This window comes from Danio rerio, chromosome 17, assembly GCF_052040795.2.
Source record: "Danio rerio strain M-AB ecotype USA chromosome 17, GRCz13ab, whole genome shotgun sequence".
Lineage (NCBI taxonomy): Eukaryota > Metazoa > Chordata > Actinopteri > Cypriniformes > Danionidae > Danio > Danio rerio.
In genome coordinates, this window is record NC_141037.1 from 52,891,009 (window position 1) to 52,910,000 (window position 18,992).

The 18,992-nt window shown below is 38.4% G+C and overlaps 1 protein-coding gene across 2 annotated transcripts in view; it reads right to left on the minus strand.

Moving 5' to 3' along the window:
• Positions 1-231: 231 nt before the first annotated feature.
• alk (ALK receptor tyrosine kinase) overlaps positions 232-18,992 on the minus strand; it is an 859,538-nt gene continuing 840,777 nt past the window's right edge. Inside the window, exons 27-30 of one of the 2 annotated variants that reach the window (XM_087289256.1) lie at positions 8,780-8,881; positions 8,480-8,614; positions 8,014-8,104; positions 232-6,088 (exon numbers count right to left, since the gene is read on the minus strand). In XM_087289256.1, coding sequence (XP_087145382.1) covers positions 5,126-6,088; positions 8,014-8,104; positions 8,480-8,614; positions 8,780-8,881 — 1,291 coding nt within the window. In that variant the 3' untranslated portion in view covers positions 232-5,125. 2 annotated transcript variants of the gene reach the window in all.

The following is an 18,992-nucleotide window of genomic DNA, read 5'->3' on the forward strand; positions in this document are numbered from 1 at the left end:
TCCAGCTTCCAAAACCTTGCGTTAATTAAACGTTTCAAATTAATAAATAAAATAAACATTTCATATTGATATGGTAAGCAATATGTATAGATAACATTGAAAAAAAGTTAAGAGGGATTTTTTTTAAACATAGTTATAATTATTTAATAGTATTAATATAGAACTTTCCTTGAAGGTTTAAAACAAAGATAAACAAAACTAAAATAAAATATAAAGGTAAACATTTTTTTTGTCAGTTAAACCACTATTTAACAAAACATAGTGTAAAAAATTGCCACAAGATTTTCCTTTGTAAAACCCTCACTATCAAAGACACTACAGCATTTCTTTCTGTTTTAATAATAAAAAAAAGAACGTACAACATTTGCATTTTCAAATAGCAGCTTGACAGAACTGAAGCAATATGACTGAAACAACAACTTTTTATGTTAAATCAACAAATTATATGTGAAAGCTGGAATCAGTGAATCATAAAATATAGCTAATGTAGGTGTAAGGCTCTTACATATTTTGGAAATGCCAAACAGACAACTGAAATTATTAGGCTAAAGTTTTATATAGGGTAAACTCAAATTCCTTTCACGTGACTCTTGTCAAAACCCCCTTAAGTAAAGTTTATTTATAAACTAATTTCGAGAGGATCATGTGCTATGTTTGCTTGTGGCTGGCCCCGCATTATTCAATTCATGATTCACCAGTCAGACGATTCCTAAGCCACTTTAAATACCCTAGGTTTCATACCACAATTATATTCGTTTTGAAGAATCCCCACTTCCACCCTTACTCCTCCTCCTTTCCTAGATGGGAGGCAAGGTGGCCCAGTGGTTAGCACTGTTGCCTCACAGCAAGAACGTCTTTGGTTCTGGTCATTACCAAACCAGCCGACGTTTCTGTGCAGAGATGGCACTTTCTCCCCGTGCTCACGTGGGTTTCCCCCGGGTCCCCCGGTTTCCTCCCACCATCCAAAAACATGCAACTTAAGTTAATTGACTAATACAAATCAGCGCCATAGACATGTAAGTAAGTAAGTAGTTATCTCTTAAGAGCACTCACTATCTGTTCATTAGCTTCTATAGCAGGGGAGTTCTCACGATCTACCTAAGCTCAAACTCCCCTCTCGCCTTGCAACGGGAGAGAGCCCCGGGCTCTAGGATATTTTGAGTTCAGGGCTCTCTTGGAACAGCATGCCAAACAAGCTTTATAATCAATCATTAGCTAAGTGTGAACTCTTGAAATGTGAAATCAACATTGAAACTATTAAAAAAAACATAATAATTAGTTTATGATTACCAAAACGACACAGAATTTAGCAGTAAGGCTGATTGATACTTCTCTGTCAAGTGTATGCTCCGACACAACCTTCATGCAGTTGCATAGCCCTCACTGTGGCTGACGTGCACCTCTCAAAAATGTAACTACACATTGCAATGATGCAGAGCGCAAGCTCTGTGTCAACCCCCTTAACTAGTGTAACCTACCAAACCTCTTCAGTCAAATATCATCACCAAAAAGACCATGCATGTTGATAACCTTCACCAGTTAAAGACTAATTTATACTTCTGCGTAAATGCGCACGCATATAGTCTGGCGCAGCCTTTGAGCGGTAGCATACCTCTCACCATGGCTGACGCCAAATGCTGATGCGCACCTCTCAAAAACTGTATAGGCTGATTTACACTTCTGCGTCAAACACATGCGTATGATCTGGCACCCTCGTCATGACTGACAGCGATGCTGACACACACCACTTAAATAATGTAACTACACGTCCCAACGATGTGTAGCACAAGTTCTGTGTGTGGTCGGCTCGGTAGCTGTGTAGTGTGTTAGTGTTTAGTGTGGGTGGGACCGAGAGCTGTGTGAACCCGTTAGAGCGAGTGTTTACAAGTGTTGAGGCCCGTGATGGAGCTTCACATGGAAACTTTGTATTGTTTTTACCCTATGAATAATACTATCTGCACATCCGCCAGTTCCTGCCTCTGAATGAGCGATTTAGCTACTTGTACATTAAGGTAGCAGAAAAAACAAAACACCTGCAAAGAAACTCGACACAGAGTAACATAAAAGCGTACTGCCAGCTAGCGTTTCGGAAGTGTTATTGCAGAGTAACACTAACAGCATGCAGAAGTATAAATGAACCACTACACTCAAGGCAGGCGCCATGGGTCATGCTGATCACTTGACGTAGAAGTATAAATCAGCCTGTTGGTTTTTTTAAATGGACAAATTACTTTGAGTACAGCAAAATCCATTGAAGAACTTAATTTTGTGCTATTAAGATGATCCAGGTAACCTACCAAACCTCTCCAGACAAATAACTTCACCAAAAAGACCATGCTGGTTGATAACCTTCACCAGCTAAAGACGGATTTATACTTTTGCATCAATGCGCACGCGTATAGTCTGGTGCAGCCTTCGTGCGGTTGCATAGCCTTCGTCATGACTGACAGCGAGACTGACGTGCACCACTTAAATATTGTAACTACACGTTGCAACGATGTGTAGCACAAGCTCTGTGATTGGTTGGTTTTGTAGCAGTGATGAGTGTGGTCTAGTTTCGTGAAGGAGCTCCAGATGGAAACTTTTGTTTTGTGTTCCCATTATGATTAAAGTTGTTGCAAGTCCACCGATTCCCACCTCTGACTGAGCTACTTGTAGCTAAAAAAAACCCACAAAGAAACTCGACACAGAGGAGCATGAACACCTACTGCCTGCTAGTGTTTTGGAAGTGTTATTGCAGAGCAACACAAACAGCATGCAGAAGTATAAATGCACAACTGCGTGCAGATACCGTGGATAATGTCGATCACTTGATTCAGAAGTGTAAATCAGCCTTAAAGACATGTCACAAAGAGGCATAGTGCAAGCTTTGTGATCTCAGGAAACTTAACTATTTTACGTTTTGTCAGTTTAGCGGCTAATTCATACGAATTTGTATGGGTTCAGTTGTATAAAAATGTATGATTTTAAAAAGGAGGAGTGGCACTCAACCCCGCCCCTAAACCCAACCGTCATTGAGGAATGAGCAAATCATACTAAATTGTGTAAATGAGATTGTAGGAATTCATATGACTTAGCCACTAAATCAGAAAGTTACGAATTGCCTTGAGATGATGTTATCATTTTAAAAGTTCCCAAGAGGTAAACAGTATAATTTTACAATTGTTGAATCCATTCAGCAGATCTTCCAGTTAGGGGGAACACTATTAGCATAGCTAAGCTTAGCATAGATAATTAAATTGGATTAGAACATTAGCATCTCACTCAAAAAAATACATTTTCAAAAAAGTTATAATCATTTTCTCATTTAAAGCTTGACGATTAGCATAACTAATTGAACGAATTGAGTGACGTACTTTAAAAAATCTTATTTTAAACATTCAAAAATAGTTGTGATAATTTTCCTATTTAAAGCTTTACGATTCTGTAGATACATTTTGTACTAAGTGTAATAATCAAGAAACTTTGCTGCCATATTGTGGCTGCAGTAGGTGCAATGATATTACAATATGCAGAACTTGAAAACAGTCCCCAGCTAGCTGACTAGATAACAGCGCTGTGTAATATCATTGCGCCTGCTGCAGCCATGGTATGCCAGTAAAGTTTTTTTTATTATTATGACAATGAGAATGTAGTTTCTTGCCATATCAGACTCCATCAGTCTTCTTACACAATATAATTTCAGAAGAGTCATGATTTTAATAGGACAATTATCAAAACTATTTGTGTTTTTATGGAGCCAGATGCTAATAGTCTAGTCTTAACCATGTCCCTGAAGAACAACCAGGTCTGCACGTTTTCCATGTCTCCTTACCCAAACACACTAAAATTAGATTATCAGCTCATTAACAGAGACTGACAGACCTGTAATGGGTGTGACGGACAAAGAAGACATTCAAAACATGCAGTGTTGGTGGTCCTTCAGGACTGTGGTTGAGAAACACTGGTCTAGCCCAATTCAAGTATTTATGCTAAGTTAAGTGCTCCTGTCAGACTTGGAGATTGGCTGAATGGATCTGAATATAAAAGGTAAAACTCAACTGTTTTACTTTGAGGGACTTAAGTAACTCATGCATATTGTAAAAAAAAGTGGTGTTCCTTTAAAGCAGGGATCACCAAACATGTTCCTGGAGGACTGGTGTCCTGCAGATTTTAGCTCCAACCCTAATCAAACACACCTGAACAAGCTAATCAAGGTCTTACTAGGTATACTTGAAACACCCAGGCAGGTGTGTTGAGGCAAGTTCTAGTTAAACCCTGCATGGCACCGGACCTCCAAGAACGAGATTGGTGACCCCTGCTTTAAAGTATCTGAAGGGGCTTTTCTGAATGGATCTCAATTAACAAATTTTCTGTGATTTCAATATGGTTAAATGACCTAGAATTTATTGTTGAGGTTTCTGACATGAGTCCTGTGAAAGAGCCTTCACTCACTGGTGTCTGACCAATCGCTTCAGGCTTCTATTCCAACACCATAACAACAGGCTATCTTGTTGAAAAAAAAGCTACCAACACTCACCAGTTTCACACACCCAAGAATAAGTGCACACACAAGTCATTAGAGATTTCTGCTATTCATTATGTTTGACGATAGATGAAAACTGCTGCATTTAAAAGCCAACCAAGTCCAAGAGTGAACAAAATGATACATAATGAATGGGGGCAGTTTGCTTTCTCAAGCACACCCATTAATAATTTACATGACCTCCAAATAATAAATTAACAAATGAATAAATAAACAAGCAGGCAAGCAAACATCAACAAACCCGTTTAAATTTTTTTTCCTCCCCCATCATGGAAAAATATCATCGATATAATAGTCTTTTTTTCACAGAATTAGTCCTTGTGAGGGCTTTATCAGTTTATTATATTTTTAAATGTATTTATTTTTTGGTCTCTCAAATGTGGCTTTCAGAAACTCAATTTCATTACTTTATCCAAATGAAAATCATTTTATTTGAATGACTGATGCGTTCAAGGTTTTCAGAGTTTCAAGCGCAGAATGGATCGAGTTCCATTTTTGGAAAAAGCACAAAGGAAAAGCGCAAAGGGGCTTGGCAAAGGTGGACATAAATGGATAGCACAGTGTTTTGCAAAAGTGAGCGCTGATAGAGAATGTACATGGTTACAGCACAGTGGCGTTGTGCCCTTCCATTTTCGGGAGTCTGGAGTCCTGCACTGTTCCCATGGTGACCAAAAGCGGGCGACTGTCCTCAGGACCACTTGCTCGGGTCAAAGAGATGGGCCTCTGTTGGCCAGGATGAGGCGGGGGAAGCTGTGGCCCTTGCATTGGCTCCATGGGCAGGCCTTGCTCCTGGTAGCCATACCCGATGTTCCCACAAGGGAAGCGGCGTAGTCTGTAGAGTGGAACTGGTGCTAGGGTAGCTGAATCCAAGAGTAAAGGGGTAGGGGCAGGTGGAGGAGGTGGAGGCAAAAGTGGTCGACACAGGCCTTGTTGTTGCTGCTGCTGCTGCTGCTGCTGCTGTTGACGCTGGAGCTGCTGTTGGTACTGCTGTTGTTTGTGCTGTTGCTGCAGGCCTAGAGCTTCAGCTACTGTCACAGTCCGGCCTACTTGTTCCTGTCCTTCACCAGGGATCCTTGGACCGCTTGTCTGCCTTTGTGCCTGTACTTGCTGCCTTTTCTGTTGCTGCTGTAGAAACCACGAGCCATAGGTGGGGTTCCACAAGTTGGTGGGCTTCCTGTTGCGGCTTTCCTTTTCTGATGAGTGGGCCTGCATGAAGCCCAAATTCACATGCCCTCCATCCTGGGCATTTGATGTTGTAGATGAAGGCTTAGAGGCTGGTACAGGAGCAGTGACTACCGGGGTTTGAAGATGGTGATGAGGGTGAGGCTGAGATGGTGGGACAGGTGGTAGTTTGCTGTCAGTGGAGAGGTTGGCCATATGAATGGCCTCTCCATCTTTTTTCGATTGAGCGGAGTGGGTGGCAGATGGAACATCCTCTGTGCCCTGGGGGGACACAAGCAAGGATGGGGCAGAAGGGTCCTCAGGGCGCATAGGTACCCTCTCCTCTTCCTCAGGGATTGGGCCATATTCAACAGGCAAAGGCACGTTTACCACATCAGGGTCCTAGGGAAATTGAAAGTGTATTATTTACCCAACCAACACAGACTGGTGATAAAAACAAATCTAATGGCTCATTTCCACTGAGCAGTGTGGTTTGATACAGTACAATCATGCAAACCATACCATATCAATATTTCGATACAGTACAGAACCAAAATGGTGGAGCTAGACCCGCTGCCGAATGCTATTGGTTACAGAAAATTGTCACTTGCATGTGAAACAAGCCAGGCAATCAACAATACCGGAAGCACAATGCAACGTCTGAGTGCAGGGATACATGATGCTCAACTCGAGCTTTAACAAAGCTTGTTTTCTGTGACAAACATTCACCTGCCTAAAAGCAACAACAGTATCTGCTGTAAGTCTTGCATTGTTATCTATCGGACCATTCAGATGTTGAGTCTAAAAGTAAGGAAAATGCAAGGGGCACCACTTTCTCTCCCTATTTACGCAAGCTTGCAATGTGTCTATTTTCGAAACGATGAATTTGAGCATGCAAAAGATTTGTTTTTTGAATGACCTGTGTGGCTTTCTTCTTTGAACGAGAATTACATCAAACGCTTTATGTTGTACACCACACCAATATTGTAAGGGTACTGTTGGCAGTGTAAATGCAAGCCTGATCAGGGTGACCTGCAGCAAAGACCCTTTAAGGCAGTCGTTCTCAGTTCCTCCACCACCTCCACCACAGGCATTATATCTCTGAATAATATCTCGTCCAATCATGCTGGTCTTCTGTAGCAATTACCAATATATTCTTATTCTGTACAGCAATTATCTTTTTAAAATGACAGAGACTTCTTTGTTTACAAGTTTGTGGGTGGTGTTGTTGCAAGTGATTTGTATTTGAATGGCAGACATGGGAATTTATTAGGCTTTGTTTCATATAGATTACAAAACTTTTTAAAAACAATTGCTTTTGAAGCTTTATGTAGATGCAAGTATTTGCGGAAATTCCAGCTTATTTGCTCCCCCCAGAGGGTTCATAGCAATGAAGCTGCAGAAACGAATCTGGATACCACCTTAGGAACCAGGAAAAACTACAACTCAGGCTCATTGTGGAAACGTAGCCCCGCGGACGTTTCTGGAAACTGCGAAATTCTTCCGGGGAGGTACGTATTCGAGCAGTTTTTGTTTTCACCAATCCGCGAGAGACCGCTGTGCGCGCTTTTTCACATCTCGAATGCCTCTCGGGAGCATGCGCCGTTCGCATTCACGCTGTTCTTGCGTGAAGAGCTGCTGTAGATCGACCGTCCATCCGACTGACTGGCTGAATGACTGAACGATTGACTGGGCAGCCAATCGGCCGTCCCAGCCGCTCTCCTCCTCCTCCTCCTCCTTCCCTAAACCCAAGTGACGATTTGCAAAAGCCGTCCAGAAAAAAAAAAAAGCCCTGGTCCAATTTTAATCGCGTTTTTGGATCTTGCCGCATTCTCGCCCTGTCGCGAACTCGTTTGCCTTTATTTTTTGGATTTTGTTTTTTATCTTATCTGATTTCTGGAGCTGCTGTTCCCCGGAATCGATTCCGGTTGTCGCCGTGGCCGACTCCTCCTCCTCCGGGCCTCCGCTCCACCGACAAAATGCCGCGAGCTAAGCTGACAAACTGATTGACACAGGAAAGCCCTCTACACGGAGGCGAGCCGTCAGCCGGCGAGTGCGAAGAGGAGGAGCGGCATCACACAAACCGCCCCGCAGTGTTCGCTCAAAAAAAACAAAATGCGGCCATACGAACCTCCGGCCACGTAATTCATGGTCTCCAAAAAACATCTGCTGGCTACGTTTCCAGAATGAGCTTGGGTTGAAAAACTATGTGTATTATATGGTATTTACCTGTACCAAACCACACTTTACTGAACGGTACCACTCAGTGGAAAGAGGCAAACCTACTGTTGCATTGCATGAATAGACATGATTTTGAGATGTAGTACCTGCAGACAATAGTCAATCCTCTCCAGAATAGTAGAGAAATTTGGTCGGTCCTCTGGTTGATGCTGCCAGCTCTGTGTCATTATGCGGTACCTATTTTCCATAGAAAATAATAAATTAATCTTTATTAGATATCAAAGTATTACTGTCTCGATTGAATGAGTTATTTCATAGATTAAAAAAAAAGCTTTCTTCAGATTTTGTTTCAAAGAACAGCTCTGCAAGATGATGCCCAGATTAGATTAGAAACTAAATAAAAAATTCCAGTTAGGAAAGTTTTATTATTATTATTTGATTAGCCTGTTTTCAGTTCCAGAAATCAAAGCAGAGGGGCAGTTGTTGAAGACTGGGAAACTAAGCATTGAAATGCATATGCATCAAACAATGATGTTGTCGAACTTTTAATCCATGGTGTGGATTAAATATAATAATTAAGTATAATTGGGTGTGCATTAAAAGATCACTCACACTGGCCCAGGGCAGTTCTTGGGTGGGTCCATCCGGCCTCCATTAGTAACAAACTCCAATACCTCTTGGTTACTGCGGCTTGGGTACGGCATATAGCCGAGTGAGAAGATCTCCCACAGCAAAACTCCAAATGACCTGAAAATCATATAAAATGGGGGAAAAGTGAAGGGTTGAGTGAGATGAAAGCACAGTAATTACCGAAAAAGAGTATAGTGTGAAACACAGTGGGGCTGCTGTAGCATATGCCAGAATGAGAAGCAAATGAGTCTCTTAAATATGTAATTATATTACAGAGCTCACCATGTATCTGTCTTTGAGGTAAAGATTCCTTCCATGAAGGCCTCAGGAGGCATCCATTTGACTGGCAGCATAGCGCGGCCTCCTTTCCTGTAATAGCTGGCTCTGTGGAAAAACAGACCAAAAAGAGACATTGTAGACAAAAGCAGAGTGGAGTGACTTTTTAACTCCAGCCGCAGATCAGAGAGTGAAAAAATCATCAGGGAAAGAAAGGAGCAGGAAAGTCATAATGGAGGAATGCTACATGCAACTTCTGCAAGGATGGAAAGCTGGCCATTTGCTCACCGAGTTCTCTGAAGGCTTGATCTGATTCTTAGTCACTAAATTGTTCATTAAATGAAGTCTGTGATTAATTGTGTGTGCGTGTGTGTGTGTAAAGCTTGGCTTTGTGGTAAAAGAAGGAGCTGTGTTATAAAATGATTGCTGTTCATTTAAAATGCGAGTCCAATGCTTGAATAATGTAATTGTTCTCCTCTGCGAGGCTAGAATAAAAGAAAAGTTTACCTAAATAGACAATTTATGGAAAGTTACTGACCTAGTTCATTTGTGATGTCTAGCTTCATTTGCATGTTCTACTCATGATTTAAAATATGCAAATGTTCTAGACAAGCAAAGGAAATTGAAAAAAAACTGCATGAATTCAGATCCAGTTGATTTTCAGTAGGTTATGTTAAAGAGGGTTAGGATATATAGTGTTCTGTTTTTTTATTTATTTATTTTATTTTTTTTGACTGGCCTATTTAATTTAGATGACCTGCTTAATTCGAATGTCTTAATCGTGCTATAAAATATGCAGATGTTCTGGACAAGCAACGTAAATTAAATGTTGACTTTATGCCCAGCCACTAGATCTCTCTGAGTTGAGTCATAAAAAAGGGACTGTGTTTATGGGAAATGCTTGATTTTTTAGATGTTTTGCTTGAATTACTTGTTTTAATCTATGGTATTAATATATGTTTATACATGTAGATGATAGACTGGTTAATTTAATTTCCTGTCATCAACTGTTCGTCAGAATTGCCACAGCCATTTCACCTTACAGCCCAAGATTGGTTACTCACTGAAGCTTAGCAGGGCTGAGCTTGGTTAGCCCCTGGATGGGAGACCACATGGAAAAACTAGGTTGCTGTTGAAAGTAGTGTTTGAGAGGCTAGGACGGAGTGCTCAATCGGTCTGTGTGAGTCTTGATGCCTCAATATAGTAACGGGGACACTATACTGTCAGTGAGTGTTGTTTTTCAGATGAGATGTTAAACTAAGGTTCTGACCAGTGGTGTAAAGTAACTAATTACAAATACTCAAATTACTGTAATTGATTTTTTTTTCTCAGGAATTGTACTTTATTAAGTAGTAATTTTTATTTTCCTTTGAGTACATTTTTAGTGCAGTATTGGTATTTTTACTCCACGACTTTCCTTCAACCTGCAGTCACTACTTTATTTTTTCATTCCAATGTTGATTGGCTAAAGTAGAAAAATCAGTCCTGTGATTCCTGTCCAATTAAATCACACATAAAAAAGTAAATCGATACTGAACAACATCAACACATGGACGCTTTATAAATGCAGCAAACCTTTTGGAAACATTAAACATGTCCTAGAAGATGACCAAAATCTTCACACACATTGATGCACAGACTTTTAATAGTTTGGATGTCACTGATGAGAAAATAGATGTCGACTGTAAAAAAAAAAAAAAAGTTGACTGCACTAAATGGAGCAATGAAAAATGGAAGGAAGGACCGAACTAATGAAGAAAGAAAGGACCAAATGAATGAAAGAAAGATTCAAGGAAGGACTGAACAAACTAAAGAGGGAAAGGAAGCAAGGAATGAACGAATGAATGAACAAAGGAACTAATGAAGGAACAAATATTTTGAACGAAAGAATTAAGGTCTTAAGGAGCCAAAACGAGCTCCGTAAAAGATAACTTAAGTGAGGAATTGTGTTCAATGTTCAGTTCGTTTGTCAATTACATTTGAAATATACCAGAGCCTGGTTTATTCATATTATACTGTCAAACTTGGAGTAAATAGTGCTTGATGTAAAGGCACATTTATATAAAGTTTAGGCCATAGATAAAAATAAGCTAAATTGATGATTAACGGTTTTATTGTGATTAAATTAAGTAATTTTTTTTTTTGGATGAGCTGATGCATGTAGAACATATTTAAATTAAAATGCTAGGTTTATGCAAAGAAACAACACTGTTTGGTGAATATTCATGATCCTAAAACTGATCTTCACTGTGCTTTTAATGCTGTATGAGAAATATGACACATGCAAGTAAGTGTCAAGTGAAGCCCCTGTCTCAGCAGTACCAGCCTTACATTTACATTTATATATTTGGCAGATGCATTTATCCACAGTGACATACATTCAATTCAAGGTGATTCAGAAATCTAAAAAGCATAAACCCGTTTCAGCTGGCAAAATAGTAGGCATCCTGTAGTTTTTTTAAATGACAATAATAACATCCCGAATAAATCCATACCTTTAAAATAACATTTTAAGCACAGATAACATGTTATTTTTAATTTATTATGGTAACATTGTGCAATGGAGTCTATTAGTTAAGATTAATGCGAAACGAATAATAAGCAACAAATATCACTGCAACTATTAACGTTTGTTAATACTAGAATAAACATTAATCTATTTATTGTCAGTTAGCTCAACTCACATATTGATTAATACATTAATCAAATACAAAGTTACATTTGTTAATGTTAAAATTAAGTTTACTTATTAATTTGTTTGAAATTAATTTGTTGGAAAATGGAACTAATACCTTGTAAAATTGTTACCAAAGTTTTGCCAAAACTATTTAACCACATATAATTCTGTCATCATTTACTCTTAATTTATTATACTTATGTCTATTTAATTGTTAATAATTATTAATAATTGTTAACGGTGTTGCTAAGATTGAAAGAGATTACTTGAATAACAAAATAAATGTTATACAGCATATATATTTTGAAGTGCAACATATTCCAAATGATCAGGGTATATATTAGGGATATAATGGTATTGTAAATACCGTCATACCGCAATAGCAATTTTTTTCAATATTACCGTAGTCGCATGACTTAGTAAAACTATAGGTCTTCTGAGAAAATTTGCTCAGGCAAATGAAATGAACGGGAGGTAGCGGAAACTACAATTCCCATCAGCTCAGGCATGGCCATCATCCTTCATGGTCTGTTGTCGCTACAGATCCAGTAATGCAGAAATGGAGTGTGTTGCTAGTAGCGGGGATGAAAAAGAGCTGGAAATTATTGAACCTAAAGCGGGTTTTAAATCGGATGTGTGGAAGCATTTCGGTTGGGGGTGTTGTTGTTGACGCCGCGCGCGTACTGAATAGCGGTGTTGTCGTGTTGGGCGGGACTGAGGGTGTGTTGCGTTGCGGGGGCACTTTTGATCATTTTGGAAGGGCACTTTCTATCCAAGACTAAAAAGGGCTTGTGCACTGCACAGGTTGAGCCCTATGTGTGCACGTGCCTGCAAGTTAATACCAGTCATGGGGACTGCAGAAACACAGCACACTGTTCAGATTGATGCAGACATTGACTTGTACCGCAAAGAGACCTCTATCTTACCCCTGGCTTGTCCTCTCAAGTGGGGGAAAGACAATGCACAACGTTACCCACTGCTGTCAACCTGGGCCAAGTCATATCTCTGTCTCAGAAACCTCAGTCCCAAATGAGAGGGTTTTTTTTCTGTTGCAGGGGACATTGTAAATGCCCAGAGATACCAGCTTTTACCAGATTATAGTTATATAATTTTCCTTAAAACCCATCTCTATCTAAGTGAGTGAGTGAGTGATTAAATGTTAAATGTGATGAGTTTTTAACAATACTAAGTTGAAACTTTATTTTTTTACATGGTTTAATAATTTTTTGTTATTAAAATTGAAAAATTGAAGTTCCTGTTTCAAAGCTTACAGATAGATGGCTATTTTGTATGTCATTGACACTTTTGGCACTTTTTTGGGGTATTTTCATTAGTTTTGTATTTCCTGTAAATGATTCAATAAATACCGTACCGTGACATTCATACCGAGGTATTACTGTACTGTGAAATTCTCCGTACCGTGCCATTCATACCGAGGTATTACTGATACTGTCCTGATATTATTCTGATACTGTTACATCCCTAATATATAAATATATATATATATATATATATATATATATATATATATATATATATATATATATATATATATATATATATAATGCATTATTGTACAACTTGTCACATAATATCAATAAGACTTGGAATTCAATAACATCAAGCTACACTAGAAACCTCCATAAACAGTCTTGGCAACCTCCCAGTATAGGTGATAATACTGTGTAGGTGAGTTCCGCACTGGCAAGCGCCACATATTCCCTCAAAAAAAAAAAAAAAAAAAAAGTAGTTTTTATTGAATGTCTTATCTTGCGAGATCTTTCTTCACATTTCTCATGGTGTGATCGCTGTGAGTCTGAAACCATTTTCCTCATTCCAGGCTGATGTTATCAAGATCTAGTTTCAATATCTGACCCTATGCTGACAACAGTGCAAAAAAAATAAAGTGAGAGAGAAGAGGGGAAAAAAGGAGACAAATAGGTCTTGTTTTTTTGCCATCAGCTATCCTGAGGCTGCTGAAGCAATAATCTTGCGGGGGTATTATGCTGTGCATTTATCACACGTAAAAAAAGAAAGACTGAGGCCACAGAGATATACTGCCTGCTATCTCCCAAACAAAAGCATTTGCACTTTTGACAAAATCTTGATGATGCTGGACTTATCGGGCTCTTTCTAAACAAGCGTGTGGCCTTCTGGGATTGTGACAGCTATAGGCCTGTTCTACCTTCCAATGGAAAACACACTCTCACTCACATACACACACAACACATATCAATATTACACTCAAGTTTTCAGCCATCTTAGAAGCCAGGACTCAAGGGAAAGCAACAATGAAAGTCTTTGAAGTATGAAATCATGAACATAACAGAAAACCTTTGTATTTGCTACTGAATATCGACTCCCTGGTGAGATGCGTTGCTGCCACAGGCGAGGAATTTGAGGAGAAATGATGAGGCGGGAAGGCAAAGTTTAGCAAAGTGAAGATGTTAAGTTCATGAACTCAACTAATGCAGAAATCTAGGTAAATAATGTGTGGAATCTGAATTATGGCGGATTTTGAATATTCTTTACATTATTTGGACGCCTTTTTGATTCTGTTAATCTATTTGTCATTGCATGCATGCAACACTGCTTTTTCAACCTCCACCGCACCCTCTAGGCTTATTTATTTAAGCTTACCATGGTAACGGCAAACATGGATGAGACAAAGGGAGTCCGCGATGTAAACATGACTGATGTCATGTTTAAACTGGGTAATAAGCAGGGACAGACAGAATCTGCGGACGTTTATTGCTATTTCTGCTGAGAATTTTGGTAAAAATCTGCGGTTTTCTGCGGAATTATTTTGGGAGTATCCAGCAGAGTATCATAACTAAAACCTTAATATATTAAATAAAAAGTAATAAATTACTTAATAAAAACTGAATAAATTCAGATTTACACATTTACTTAAGTAAATAAACAGAATTAAAAATGGGCTAAAAATCTGCAGAAATCTGCGGAATTCAGCGCGTGCAGATTCCGTGTGGGCCTAGTAATAAGATGCAATTTGGTCGATCGGATCACAGGTAAAACAAGAAACGCATTACTGTTCAAATCTGGCATTTAAATGGGGTTAAAGTCTTTGTCCACTTCCGACTATGGTGTACTGTACATAACTGTCAATTGTACATACCTGTCAACCCACCCCCTACCCCCCAATTACTAAATATTTTCTTCTGGAGCTGTGTTTCATTGTAAATAAACAGTTAAATGGTTGGTAATATTTTTCATTATTATTATTTATAAATTAAAATAAAAATGGTATACATTATCAGCAAATAAATAAGCAAACAGTTCAGCTTAATAAAATTAATAGCTATAACAGGGGTGTTGCTTTAGAAATGCACACATTTAACGTTATCGAACCCCACCAATATTGACCATTTACAGAAAGACTGAAAATTCTGGAGAAATACGGGAAAATACCTTTACGGGATAATAGCGGGACAGAACTGTAAAATAAAGGAGAATCCAGAGAAAAACGAAAGGGTTGACAGGTATGGTACTGTACCTCTAATGATACTGTAAACCTAACAATCATGTACTTTTTTTTGTCAACATTTGTACAGTTAGTACTAAATAAATAAATACAATAAATAGACAGAATATTTACAGTATGTTTAGAATAGACTACTGCAATAATATGGCTACTTTGCAGCTGAAAAGTGGCAACAGACTTAAAAAAAATAATAATAAAATAAATAAAATTAGAAATGTACGTTATCTTGTATTCCCTTGATAAGCTGTGACGTATCGGTAACGGATGAAATCCTGTTACTTCAGAGTTACCAACACCATCACAAATACCAAAATTTTAACAATTTATTAAAAATAATCACTTTCTGTCTATTGGATATTAGGCATGGATATATATATATATATATATATATATATATATATATATATATATATATATATATATATATATATATATATATATATATATATATATATATATATATATTTATATATATATATATATAATGCAATTGTGATTTTCGAAAGTATTACATCGCTTTGTAAACGTGTATTTTTACCATTTGATAAGTCTGCACATACAGTTTCATAGAGCACTTGGACCCGGAAGCCATTTCACGTGAAATCACACTTAACAAGTGGATAAATGTATTCATGATATACAGTGTAGTCACGACCATGAAACTAAAATTGGTATACCAGTGAAGACTTTTTACTTAAGTACTTATTTCAGGCTGTATTTCTTTACTTTTACTTGAGTACAAAAGTGTAGTCAGTACTTCAACTTTTACTAGAGTCGTTTTAAACATGAGTATCTGTACTTCTACTTGAGTAAAGGGTGTGTGTACTTTTGCCATCGCTGGTCTGAACATGCAGTTGCTTGATGCCCTCGCTGCAGTCTGTAACCACTGACATACTGGACCGCGGCTTTCCATGTGCTTTTGTTTTATCATGTGATTCCTTTGTTAAATTTCTCGCAATTTGTTAGTGGTCATTATGGCCCGTTTCGACTGAGTGGTATGGTACAGTACGGTGTGCTTTTATGGCCGTTTCCACTGTCAAAAAGCGTACCAAACCGTACCGTCCCGTACCACTTTTTGGGTACCCTTTTGAAAAGGTGCCAAACACAAGAAAGGGTACCAAAAGGTGGAGCTACATGTGCAGCTGAATGCTGATTGGTTACAGAGATACGTCACAATCTTGTGGAGCTAATCAGAATGAAAACAAAGGAACCTCCAGGTTTTTTAAATACACAGCCGAGACATTACACAAAAATACTATATGCATATAATAACGAACCATGGATGACCCAAGCTCAAGTAAACCTTGTCGTTGTCTTGATGAACACACAAAGCCACAAAGACAAGAAGAACAAAATCTGCCGTGTCCTGTTGTTGTTTTACATGGCCGTCTAAAAGTGCGAGCGCTATTCGCTTTCTCCAAAGAGCTTACTAACTTACTATCTTAGCTAACTTCTTGAGATGATGATAATAACGTGTGTGTGATTATTAAAGTGTCTCCGTCATCTGATCCGTTCAGAAAGAAAAGGGCAAACGCGAGAGTGAAGCGCGAAAAATAAGGAGAAGCCCGACAAAACACAGGAGCAACCTGAATCACAAACAAACTGCCATGTTTATCTTCTCCTTTTGGACAATTATTAACTCGGAATGACAGAATTACTCTCTAACAGAGGCTACATGTGCTGGTGAATATTACAGACACAGATGAGAGGGTTGCGCTGACTGTGGGCTATGTTGCGTGTTGTTTTAGAACTCAAATAAGGACTAAATGTATGCTGTGTGTAGTTTATCTGTAATTGGTAACATATCGGAGACTGTAAGGGTCTGTATGTGTTCATATATGTTCATTTATTTCATATAATTGCTGATGTTACAGTAGACTATTTCGCACTGTCATTGATCTGCAGTTATAATCAAAATATGTTCATACAAAAGTTAGTAATAAACATTTATAAACAAGTATTTATATGTGTACAGCATCTGTTTTGTGAGAAGTGCTTCTCATATGATATGTGAACGAACCTGTACGGCTTTACTGTAGACATTTATTCGAATGAGAATGATGTCGACTTAAACTTTCTGTCATACACCACACTCACCAAAAGGGTACCCTTGGTAGTGTAAAAGCAAGCCTGATAAAGGTGACCCATACTGACCCGAACTGTACCGTGCCACTCAGTGGAAGCGAGCCATTAGTTTCAGCTGTGTTTACACCTCTGTTTGTCATTAGCTGATCATGTCTGGTGTATTTATACTCCTGATTTTTGGTTAGACTTTGTCCGGTCTTGTATTGTTAACCTCTCTGTTGTCCTGTTATGTTAGTGGGTTTCCATTAAAAGCATTGAATGCAGCTTCGCTTGAATCTGCATGGCAGTGGACTAGTTCTTAGAATAATTTTTCTTTGTTTCAATGTTATGTTCAAAACTCATTTCATGCTGGAAAATATAATTCAATCATTAACAGCAGCATGGAAACTCTAATTCTGGTTAAAATGTAAAGTTGCTAAGATTTTTTTTGCACAGCTGACAAAATAGAAAAAATATATATAAAAGATCAAGAATCATTTTGGAATCGGAAATGGATAGTGAACTTTTAGCCTGATCTCAAGAGGAAACGTAAGTATTTTACGTTTTGTCAGTTTAGTGGCTGATTCATACAAATTTGTACGAGTTCAGTCATAACAAAATGTACAATTTTTAAGAGGAGGCGTGGCACCCAACAACACCCCTAACCCCAACCATCATTGGGTGATGAGCAAATCATACTAAACTGTACGAATTAGATCATACAAATTTATACGAATTAGCCACTAAATCAAAAAGTTACGAATTGCCGTGAGATTGTGTTGGAAGTTCCTAAAGATTCCCACCCCTAAAACATACTGTAATGCCAAATATGGGGCAGTGCTAAGAAAATAATCATAATCATTCATTCATTCGTTCATTCATTCATTCGTTCGTTCGTTCGTTCGTTCGTTTGTTCGTTCGTTCGTTCGTTTGTTCGTTCGTTCGTTTGTTTGTTAGTTCATTCATTCATTCATTCATTCATTCATTCATTCATTCATTCGTTCATTTTCTTTTCGGCTTAGTCCCTTTATTAATCTGGAGTTGCTCTGGGAAACATCCATACACTCTCATTCACACTCATACACTAAGGACAATTTAGCCTACCCAATTCACCTGTACCGCATGTCTTTGGACTGTGGAGGAAACCAACACAATCTCACGGCAATTTGTAACTTTTTCATTTAGTGGCTAATTTGTATGAATTCGTACGATCTAATTTGTACAATTTAGTATGATTTGCTCATCCCCCAATGATGGTTGGGGTTAGGGGTGGGGTTAGGTGCCACGCCACCTTTTTAAAATCGCACCATTTCGTACAACTGAACTTGTACAAATGTGTACGAATTAGCCACTAAACTGGCGAAACGTAAAATACTTACGTTTTCTCGTGAGATCAGGCTGGGGAAACTGGACCACCTGGAGGAAACCCACGCCAACACGGAAGAACATGCAAACTCCACATAGAAACGCCAACTGACCGAGCCGAGGCTCGAACCAGCGACCTTTTTGCTGTGAGGCGACAACCCTACCTACCTACTGTGCCCAAAAAATAATCATTTATAAATAATTATAAACAGCTGTAATGCATTTTAAGCATGCTGTTCATAGAAAAACAACATAAACAAAAACCATAAATATGAATACTCCATGAATTTGAAGATTTGTGAGTTAGCCAGCATTGAAATAGATGATTTCTAAGCAAGCAAGGACTAAAAGTTACAACTCATGAGGTCTTAATAACCATGTATAATTAGGCTCATTTAGGATCAACAGACCGGAATGCAAAGTGAACAGAATTTAAACAATAATTCATATTAATAACACTTTTAGCACTCAAAACTGCAGAAGTCCTCAGCCAAACAGAGGATTATTAAGCATAAAAACAGGAACATTGTTCATTCTAAATGATTTGGAATCCAGCAGCAACTGCCATAAAAATGCATTGTTAAATATGCTGACTTTAATACAAAGGCAGT